The 11,324-nt window shown below is 43.9% G+C and overlaps 1 protein-coding gene across 3 annotated transcripts; it reads right to left on the bottom strand.

Annotated features, from left to right (window-relative positions):
* On the bottom strand, positions 1–7,709 carry lrrc73 (leucine rich repeat containing 73). 3 transcript variants are annotated; one of them, XM_026190381.2, is made up of 8 exons: positions 7,574–7,709; positions 4,743–5,043; positions 4,506–4,666; positions 3,755–3,877; positions 3,576–3,676; positions 2,469–2,715; positions 330–368; positions 1–198 (listed from the first exon to the last, which is right to left on the bottom strand). In XM_026190381.2, the coding sequence occupies exons 2-8, from the start codon at positions 5,012–5,014 to the stop codon at positions 149–151; spliced, it is 993 nt and encodes a 330-aa protein (XP_026046166.1). In that variant the 5' UTR covers positions 5,015–5,043; positions 7,574–7,709; the 3' UTR covers positions 1–148. The 3 variants fall into 3 exon arrangements, with proteins under 3 accessions (XP_026046166.1, XP_026046165.1, XP_080143954.1); XM_026190380.2 differs by lacking the exon at positions 7,574–7,709 and adding an exon at positions 7,087–7,389; XM_080287828.1 differs by lacking the exons at positions 3,755–3,877; positions 7,574–7,709 and adding an exon at positions 7,087–7,346.
* Positions 7,710–11,324: the final 3,615 nt, after the last annotated feature.

The following is an 11,324-nucleotide window of genomic DNA, read 5'->3' as shown; positions in this document are numbered from 1 at the left end:
TTTGTTTTTAAGAAGCTGTAAACAGTTTTATTATTGTGACATCAGAACCAATCAACAGAGCCAAAGGTACATTCATTAGAAGCAGAACAAACACCTGTGTGGAGGTCACGTGACGTGTTTGAGTTCTCTGCTCGTCTGTGTTCAGGTGCTACATCGAACCATGCGGGGCGTGTGATTGGGTGCAAGCCATCAGGTGATCTGACAACCACAGAAGTGCAGTGCAGAAGAAAAATAACCCATTCAAACCGAAAAAAGTGACGGCAGCATGACTGGAAATGGGTATGTTTGTGGGAGGGGTCACATCTCAGTCTCAGCCAATAAGCTCTCACCTAGACCTGACGTCAGCAAAACCGCCTGGGTGCTGGAGTCTGTGGGGTCAAAGAATAAGACATTGAGAACTTCACGCCATAGTTCAGCACGGTTTCTCTAACCAGGACCAGCAGCTCACACCACGGCCTCCGTGCCCTTTCCAGATCACACGTTTAGATTGATTTACTTCCACTGGATCAATAAAAGTCAGTTCAAAGACTCCAGAAAAAGTCCAGGAATAAGCACAATTAGGTGGAAGTCCATTAATTCCTCTGTTTATACTGAACTGAGCTACAGGGCAACAATGAACTGTTCCTTTAAGAAAACCAACCTAAAATCTGATGTAGAAAAGGTTTAAATATGCATGATCAATCATTTGAAGCCTCGGTCACAGCGGCAGTAAGATCAATCAGTTTGTCTCAACATTTGAGAGAAAAAGACAAAAACACCTCGTTCATCTAATGACACAGTGTAGAGCGGGGGTGTCCAATTCCAGGCTTCGAGGGCCAGTGTCCTGCAGGATTTAGACGTCACCCTGGGTCTGCACACCTGAAATGATGACTTCATTACCAGGCCTCTGGAGAACTACAAGACATGTTGAGGGGGTCATTTAGCCATTTAAATAGGCTGACACGTCTAAAACCTGCAGGACACTGACCCTCGAGGCCTGGAGTTGGACACCCCTGGTGTACAAAGGTGTTAGATTAGGTTTGTGTGCAGATTTTCTCTCCGTTTGCCAAATTTGTGGCACATTCAAATAAAATGAAGCTGCTGAACTTGCTGAGAAGCTGAAATCACACTCAGTCTAAAATTCAACTTCATCGCTGGTATGCAGTGGTTTTCAAACTTAATGACACTGTATGAAATAAAAAGCAAAGAGTCTGCACCGTTTCTTTTTAAATTTGTTGCTCAGTAGTTACTGCAGCTTTTAAGAATAATTTATCTGGTCTTGACCTGACCTGAGATTAGGACAAGCTCACACTGCTGTTATGAATCACAGAGGAACCACAAAAGAACAGAAAATCTTAAAAGGGATATTAATTAATATTGATTAAATATCCATTATTGTAAAACCAAGTGGGACTAGATATGTAGCAGGTTACCCAGATTAACACTTTGTCCACAGTTATACAAAATACACACCTCCTACTGTCACCAAGGACACCTAAACACCACACAAAGGACGGCACCAGGTCTATACTCAGTATAGTGGGACAAAACCAGATCTATACCTGGCTAATTGGGACACTGGTTGATAGTGGGTAATGTTGGATAGAACCAAGTCTGTAGAAGGTATTGTGGGACACAACCAAATCTAAACTGGATAAAGTGGGCAAAACCAGGTCTATAGAGATGAATTTTCAACAGAATCAAGTCTATACTCAATGGGACAGAATCAGGTTTATATTTTTAAAAAAACACACAAACAGTGTAAAGTGACACAAAACTAGTTCTATATTGGGTCATGTAGGAAGAAAATGGTCTTGGTAAAGTAAATTATTGAGTAAAGTACAAAAGAGCCAAGTCTACACTGAATGAACTAGAACCAGGTCCATACAAGGTAAAGTGGGACAAAACAGATCTACAAAGTGGAAAAAACAGGTTCAAATTGAGTAAAGTGGGACAGAACCAGGTTTGTTTTTGGTAAATAATGAAAGAACCAGGTCTATAGTGTGTTGAGTAGCACATAGTCATGTCTATATAAGCTAAAGTGGGAGAATTGGCTCTGTACTGAGTAAAGTAAACCTTTGACTATAGTGGATAAACTGCGACAGAACCAGATTTACATTTCGTAAAGTAGGAAAGAACTGTGTTTATAGAGATTAAAGTTTCGAAGAACTGGTTCTGTACAGATTACAGTAACAGAGAATCAGGTGTTTTTTGGGGAAAGTGGAACAGAACTGGGTTTCCAGTGGGTAAAGTGGGACAGAATCAGATCTATACAAGGCAAAGTGGGATAGAAAAGGATATATAATAGATTAAAGTGGAAAAGAGAAGTCTATAGTAGGGGAAGGGGGCAATATTGCTCTTGCCAGTAAAATAACCTGGCAAACAATCCCAGTTTGCTGGGTCTGTATTGGTTTTGTGCAGTTTGAGGGAGAGACAGTCTGAGCAGGGACACTCTGTAACTGAGGACAAGGTGAATAGTCAGCCCTTACTGCTGTGGGGTAGCCAGGCGGGAAGCTGGTACTTGTCTCTGATTGGGTGATACTTGTCTCTGATTTGCTGGAAAGCAGTGATGGAGGCAGGATCTGGCACCAGAGGCAAGGCCTCTCTGTCATCGTCATCCTCCCCTTCAGACAGCAGGTCACCGATCTGCTGCTGGAGCTCCGGACTAATGTCGTTCTCAGCCAGAACCAGGACCCGCAGGCTGGTCGGGTAGTTCTCCACCATGTCCAGGAATACCTGCACACAGGTGAGACCACCACATTATAAATCTCTTAGGAAGTGCAGCATGGCTTCAAAATAAAACTGTACAAAATGTTTAACGTGACAGGGAGGACAGTGAACCTGACCCCACTCGGTCGTGACTGCAAACCATCTTTACAGTCAGGTGTGCTCCTTTGTGTTTACAGTACTGGGACGCACCAATCGCATGTGCATGCCTCTTATCCACATGTGTGGCTGAGTTGTTGTTGGACCACACAGCCAGTTTACATACATCAGTGAGAAATGCAGTTTAGCGAGGACTGAGTATTAATTACATTCTCCTGGATTTTACTCCCTGACCTTGACAAAAACAAACAACAAACAAAAACATTCAGAGCATTTTGAAGCTCAAGAAAGAACAGGTGATCTACCTCCACCTCCAACCACTTCAGAGCTTCTAGATATTCACTGTGTTTTTATTTATGTTATTGTCTCTGTTTATCCAGCAGTTTCACAGGCCACACACTCAGGCATTTATTGTGAAAGTAGTTGAAACAGGAAACACAGCCCTAACAAGGCCACAATGCTGCCATATCACTTCCCCCTGGTGGACAAACAAGTGAACTGAAAACTGAGTCCAAACTCAGGGTCTGGGAACAGTTTTTTGCAGGGACACAGCGCCACCACCAGGTCAGACTAAACATCACTGCAGGATGGTGGCTTTGTTCTCAGAGCGGAGGAGAAACCCTGACGGTGTGAATAAAACCAGACTAAATGATTTCCAACAGACGCTCATCTCTTCTCTTACAACTGCATTCTAGTTGTATTTAAAGAGCTGCTCTCTGCTGATGAGAACTGGAGAAAAAGAAGAGAATGGAGCACTGTGATTGGTCGACCTGTGCTGACTGGTTGGTCAGTCCGGTTCCCTCCAGGTCCAGAACCTCCAGAGTCCTGCTGGATGCCACGGCAACTGCCAGCATCCCTGCAATCTGATCACCTGGAAACAGAGCGAGAGCGTCAAACAATAATGACATCACGCTGTTATGACATCATGTTATCATGACACATGTGTTACCGAGTGGGTTGTAGTCCAGGTTGAGCACGCGGAGCTGCGAGCTGTGCGCCACAGCAATGGAGAGTCGAGCCCAGCCTTTGGAGCTGATTCCTGGGTTAGCACTGAGAGTGAGCTCCCTGAGCCCTACCACACACACACAGTGAAGAGTTAAAACTCCCAGAATGCTTTGCTGCGTGGTGGTCTGAGCAGAGCCATTCAGGTCACCCATCCATCTATTTGCTTCTGCTTGTCCTTTTCAGGGTCGCGGGGGATGCTGGAGCCTATCCCAGCTGTCATAGGGTGAGAGGCAGGGTACACCCTGGACAGGTCGCCAGTCTGTTGCAGGGCTAACACACAGGGACAGACAACCATTCATACTCACATTCACTCGCACATTCACACCTACGGGCAATTCAGTGTTTCCAGTTAACCTAACCCCACTAACTGCATGACTTTGGACTGTGGGAGGAAGCCAGAGTACCGGGAGAGAACATGAAAACTCCACACAGAAAGGTGGAATGAACTCAGGACCTTCTTGCTGTGAGGCAACAGTGCTAACCACCGTGCCACCGCGCCGCCCGCAAATTCAGGTCATGTGAGCCTGAAATAGCAAGGGTGCCTGAGGGGGATAACCCTCAGGCACCCTTGCTATTTCAGGCTTCCTCAAATCGGGAGTTTTTTTAATGAGCTTCTGTCTGTGAGAGTCGGACCAGGTTCAGGGTCACACTTGAGAGACCTGGCTCACCTGTGGTGGGAGGGCAGAAGGTGTTACCTGACTTTGCGCCGTCTGGCGGCAGCATCCCGCAGATCAGACCCAGTGCCTCGTCTCCCAGCATGCAGTCACCAAGATCCAGGCACACCAGTGAAGGGTGGGTGGACAGGGCGGGGTTCAGGGTCACTAAGCCGGCGTCCAACAGTGGGCTGCCATGAAGGCTGGAGGGGTGGAGTTAGAGACTCACAAACCATTCACAGTTAGATTAGTGGCCAATCAGCTTTAAGTTCTACTCACAACAGGGTCTGCAGGGAGCGGTTAGTCTTCAGGGCGTCAGCCAGGTGCCGCGTCCGGCCAATACTGGAGACAACGCCCAGGTTAAGGTTCAGCTGAGCAAGCGAGCGCGACTCAGCAACGCTGCGGCAGACACGCCCAAAGTCGCGATCTGAGAGCTGGCAGCCACGCACAGACAGCAGGCGCACGCCATCCTCCTTCAGACTCTCGCAGATGTCTTGAACTTCAGCCGCCGACAGCATCTCGCCTGTGATCTGGATAGAGGCAGGCAGCATTGCGGATGCCACTGGGAGCACTGGGACACCTAAACAGGAAAACGAACACTGAAACAAAAGTGTTTTCTCACCTGGTGAAACATGGGTACTGCACCAAAGTCTGCTATTGGCTAGTTTTTGGATCAGAGTTAACCCAAGTTTTCTGAACGGGACTGGGAGCCACCATTACACCTGATCAGGTGACAAAGAAACACAGATCTGACTTGAATTATTTGACTACAACTAGTTTTTCAGGATATTTCTAACTTTAGAGATGTTGCGCAAATGGAAGAAAGCAGTCTTACATATTTGTTTAATATGTGCGTTGAAGGACATGTCCTGGTCAAAAATGACTCCAAGGTTCCTCACAGCGTTACTGGAGGCCGAGGTAATGCCATCCAGAGTAAGAATCTGGTTAGATACCATATTTCTAAGCTTTTCAGGGCCGAGTACAATAACCTCAGTTTGATCTGAATTAAGAAGCAGAAAGTTAGCGGCCATCCAGGTCTTTATGTCTTTAAGACATTCCTGCAGTTTAACTCATTGGTGTGTGTTATCTGGCTTCATGGACAGATAGAGCTGGGTGTCATCAGCATAGCAGTGAAAATGTATGCTATGTCTTCTAATGATGCTGCCTAAGGGAAGCTTGTATAATGTAAACAGAATTGGTCCTAGCACTGAACCCTGTGGAACTCCATAATTAACCTCAGTGTGTGAAGAGGACTCTCCATTTATATGCACAAACTGGAGTCTATTAGATAGATATGATACAAACCACTGCAGTGCAGTACCTGTAATACCTACAGCATGTTCTAATCGCTCTAATAGGATATTATGGTCGACAGTAGTGGTGTGCAGATTGACACTGATGTACTGATTCTTCTGATGACAGACATTTATGCTCTAGAATCGATTCTCCTATTAAAATATTGATATTTTAGTCAGGCTGCCCCAGGGCAGCTGTGGCTACAACTGTAGCCTCCACCAGTGTGTGAATGTGAGAGTGAATGAATAGTGGAATTGTAAAGCGCTTTGAGGGCCCTGAAAAGCGCTATATAAATGCAATCCATTATTATTATTATTATTTAGTAATTTTGAAAAAGAATTAGAGTTTATCATTAACAGGAACACAGTAAAAAGCAACAACATTATTGGGATCGTCTAAATGATTGGTAAGAACTACTTCCTCTTCTGCCTTTCATAGCGTTATGTGAACTGCGTCACGGCTCACGTGTGCTCGCTCAGTTGATGATCGTAAGCAGAGTCACTTTTGTGGAGCTACAAACAAGCAAGATGAGGTTTGTGACACACGTGGCAGGATCACAAACCTTGTCAGACACAAAGAAAAGTAAATTATAACACAGAATGATGATGAGTTTATGATGCGGGAACTGAAAAGGAGGAGAGAGACAGGTGCTGCTAGGTTGGAGTTATCCAGGTACAGAGGGAGAAACTCTGGAGCTGACGTACGCCTGGGTTTGGGGTTTTCTGTCTGCGCTTCATCTGAAAACTATTTGTAGAGCACTGAAAGTGGATTATACAGGCTAATCGTTAAAACGCAAAATATTTCATTCATGAGACAGATATTAACTCTAAACTGTTTCTCAGCTGTATTTTCAGTCACTTTTGTTTTTCATTGTTAGATGAGTATTTTATAATGTCATATCGACTTTTCAGGGTTTTTAACTTCTTATCATTCTTCATAATTAAACGATAAGAGCAGGAAGTCTGGTTCTTGTATTTATTTTGAATGTAAAATTGGAAACTTTTTATGTCCCAAACGTGTCGGGATCTGCTGGGTAACTTGGTGGTATCGCTCATCATGGAGCGCTGCGCTGAGGCCGAGCAGGACCAGCTCAGGTGAGTCCACCTGACTGGCACTCACGAATCTTTGAGCTCAAAGAGGAGACCGGACAGGTGTCAGGTGACAGCTTAGATCACGTGACTCCTCGATGACTCCCTGATAAAGCTCCTAAACGAGAGCTGAAAATAACTGAGTACTTTTACTCGACTAAAGCAGGATTCTGAAGTTAAATTTCCACACGAGGCAGTGACCGATCAGCTGATCGGTATCGATGAGGTAACCAATTAACCTGATAGATGATCGATCAGCTCACGCGGGGAGGTTCGGGGCTGTCACGCGCTGATGTCATTATTTGCCGATCTCGCCGCAGGCCACGCGCGGGTTCCGATCCAGAGCGGCGGACATCAGAGCCGATCGATCCGGCATCGATGGATTAGATCAGCTGGAGCGCGTGTGGCAGCGGGTCTGTCCGTCGGTCCGCGAGCTCCGGCAGTCCCGGTGTGCTTCTGCAGGTGACCGTTACTATGACACCCAGAGAGCTCGCAGAGGACAGAGGACTCACTCCGAGCGCGTCACCGGGACCGGAAGCAGCTGTCACCATGGCAACAAGGCTAATGACAAAACAACAGCCTTTGACAGGAAACGTTCATGAGCTCAGCGTGAATTTCTACTGAAGCAGTAAACACAGTAATACACAGACTCTATTCAAACTAAAGGCTGGGGTTCTCTGTGACGTCAAAGAGAGACTTCGAATCCTGCTTGGAGCGAATCCTCACCCAAAATACACGAGCTTCACGACTGTGACGTCACTTCTCGCCAAGCCTCGTTTTAACCTTCTGTGATTGGCGTCGTCATGGAAACGGACACTCCTCTGATCATTGATTCTACTTACTGATTAATTATCAATGATCGATCGGCAGATTTTCACGATACAAACGAAGCCAATAAAATTGAGCCGATCACCTATTACAGCTTCCGGTGCTGACTTTCACAATAAAAGCGGAAAACTTCATGCTCTGGCGTCTTTCACCTGCACGAGCAAGGAGATATTTATAGCGTGACGTCAGCTGCCTTACTGCTTCCTGTTTATTGATGGAGTTGAATCTGTCACAGCTTCACCTTCAGTTTTATTGTGAATAAACAACAAGCCTAAGGTAGAGGGGTGATGATGTCATCGCTCGACAAGGTGAGAGCTGCCGCCACAGCTGGGCCGTCTCCAATCACAGAGCCCAACCTCCGGTCTGCTGGTGTCTGCAGCTCCGGGTGATGACGTCACTCACCTGCTCCGATACCCTGTGTACCATACCCGTGTCAAAAACACGGAAATCCTGTGCGTGGAAGTTAGATAACTGAATGGGAATTCTGTTGACATCCGAGTCACATAGAAGGAGGAATTCCGTCCTCCAGTCCGTTTGAGATCAGCATGAGTATTCGGCACAGTTACACCCGTGATTATAAGGATGATTATTTACGACAGGTCTGTTTACATAATGAGATTTATTTTCCACACAGAGTTATGCAGTACTCCCCCCCCCCCCCCCCCCCCAACCTTTATTTAAAGATTAGTACAATACAAAGTAGAATTAAACAGTATTACATTAAAGGTGTTGTACTTACAGAAATTGTAAACTACAAGCAAACAACATTATTTGGAACCTACACTTACACTTGAGGGAGAAGTTTTAACTGATTAAGCCAAGAAGTGAAGCGATCGAAGGATCTTGATTTTTTCGCATACAACCACAGCAATACTACTGCACGCAAATTTAGCTTTTGTTCACTTCTAGTCAAAGTGGCTTTGTGTAAAGCCTATGGCACACCGCTATATACTGCCCCCTTGTGGTCATCCTGCACACAATGTGGCATTTAGAAGCTACGTGTTGCTTCTGCATGCCAGAGAGAGAGAGGAATTTCCCCTCTCTCCGTGTAATATATATATAATACCCATTCACTGTGTGAAGCAGTGAGTAGGGATGGTACCCTGCTCAGGGGTACCTCAGTGGATTTGAACCCCCAACCTTCCGATCATGGGGCCAACATTCTACCTACTGAGCTAACCCAATGCATAACGTTGCAACGAGAATCCGTTGTAGGATAGAGGGGGTAGTGCCAGTCAGATGTTTGCAGCTGTGGGTTGTTTGGACTTTTAAAGGACTTTTAAGAAAGTTAATATTCAATTTTAGAGAACGACTGGATGGCTGTACATCATTTGGGCACTCACAGATCCGACAGCCTCTCTGAGAGGAACTTGACCAGTGGCGGAGCGGGGGGTGGCTTACTGCGCTTAAGCCCAGGTTGTTTTTTCAGAAGCCCGGGGTCTTTTGGAGTGTATTTTTTTCATAGTTAGATGCCTGGCTGACAACTGTATAAAACAAAAACTACACACAATATTCGAAGCACTGCGAGTGTGCTGGTGGAGAAGCGCAGCCAGGCAGACAAAGGAGAACTGAAGTTTGAGCAGGTACCAAAGCAAATCATTCGTACTGTACAAATAATGTAAATATGACGGTGCATCACGAAAGATTGATATCAAACTGATCACTTGACCAATATTACGTTACTTGCTCTTCGAGTGAATCAACAAAAGGCGAAATGAAAAGCCGAACAACAACACTGCTGTTTCTTTAGAGAGTCTTAGCATCCATCCATCCATCCATTCGCTTCCGCTTATCCTTTTCAGGGTCGCGGGGGGCGCTGGAGCCTATCCCAGCTGTCATAGGGCGAAAGGCGGGGTACACCCTGGACAGGTCGCCAGTCTGTCACAGGGCCAACACACAGGGAGAGACAACCATTCACACTCACATTCATTCGCACATTCACACCTAGTGGCAATTTGGATTATCCAATCAACCTATCCCCACAAGTCTTAGCTTACATGTGTTTATTTCATATTTTCAGTTGTTTCCCTCCACGGCTAAATAAATCGGTTTCAGTAATGCACTGATGTACAAGAATGGACATAAGGAGCTTCTTTCAAAGAAAAACCTCTGGTAGATGTTATTTTATATATTATGCTTTGTATGTTGTTCAGTATATTTCTATGCAAAACAAGAGGAACATCAATACACAGCAGTATATTCACAGTTTAAACCAGATATTTACACTTTATGGAAAACACAAGAACATTTTTTTACTGCACAACATCAATTTAGAGTAAACTTTTGTTTTAGATAAATATTGAAACATCTTTTGAATGAGTTAAATGTCAGAATAAAGAGAGACAGAGCTTCTATTTATTATCACTTTGATCAAATGTGAACCTAAGTTTATTGTTAATTAATAAGAAATACAGATAGTTTCTCTCTTTACTCTTAAAGTTAACAAATATGTTTTTTATATTCATCAATCTAAAAAAAATAAACATTTAGTCTGATTTGATGTTACAATTAAAAAAGTGTTTTTATCTGAAGAGTTTGTAAATATCTGGTTGATTATGTTGGTGTTTGGTTTGATTGTCAGCACAAAGAGGGAGAGAGAGGAGAATGATTCTCCAAAAGTTGATTCTGTTCATCTGGACGTAGCTTTTTGTGGGAGAAACGTTTCGTCACTCATCCAAGTGACTTCTTCAGTCTCAGCTGACTGCAGGTTTTCCCAAATCTTATAAACAGTACATTTGCATAATGACTCAGCCCACTGAGGGAACAATGGGCTGGGAGGTCAGTTCTTTAATCATAATTATACAAAAGATGAGAATTTGCATAATTATGATTAAGGAATCTAGTTCTGATTCTGGTTCTGTCTTGGTTAAGTCCTCAGTAGTCCTGATTGTGAACTGTTGTAGTCCTGTTTTAATTCCGGATCAGTTCTGGGTCTGGTTGAATTGGGGTTTAGTCAGGCCCGGCCCTAACCAATCTGGCGCCCTAGGCAAGATTTTAGGTGGCGCTCCCCCTACATCGGCAGTGTAGTGTATGTACTCACAAGAAACCGAATAGCTTTGTCTTTGACCTTTTTTTTTTTACACTTAAAGAAAGCAAATTCACAATCAGAATAATTAACAAGATAAAAAAAAGATATGAATAAATAAATGAATACAAAAAATAAAAAATGAATATATGAAATACAATAAATTTTATATACATAAACACAATAAAACGTGTCAACAAGTTGGATAAAATAAATTAAAAATACAATATAAATAAGGCACTGCACAAAACAAGATATTAAATAAACCAGTATGACTTTAACAACTATATTACAAAAAAGGGGATCCTACAGAGTTCTCTAGTTGTGCTTTTTAATACTGCATTAACTAGAATGACTTACAAATTACTGTACACCACCCCCTCATCAACCTCACATCACCTGCTACAGCCTTACTCTCCTAGTCTTTCTTGCAGCAAAGTCATCTACAACATCATCATATGACAACTGATTTGAGACCACATGATTTATGCTTATGATGGAAAGTCCACTGAGACGTTCTTGCATCATAGTAGATCTCAGGTAGGTTTTAATGAGTTTGAGCTTAGAGAAACTTCTTTCAGCAGCAGCTACTGTAACAGGAAGAGTGGCAAAGATTCTCAGAGC

Source organism: Astatotilapia calliptera, chromosome 13, assembly GCF_964374335.1.
Source record: "Astatotilapia calliptera chromosome 13, fAstCal68.1, whole genome shotgun sequence".
Taxonomy (NCBI): Eukaryota; Metazoa; Chordata; class Actinopteri; order Cichliformes; family Cichlidae; genus Astatotilapia; species Astatotilapia calliptera.
The sequence above is the reverse complement of the archived record's forward strand: the minus strand, read 5'-3'. Positions and strand labels throughout refer to the sequence as shown.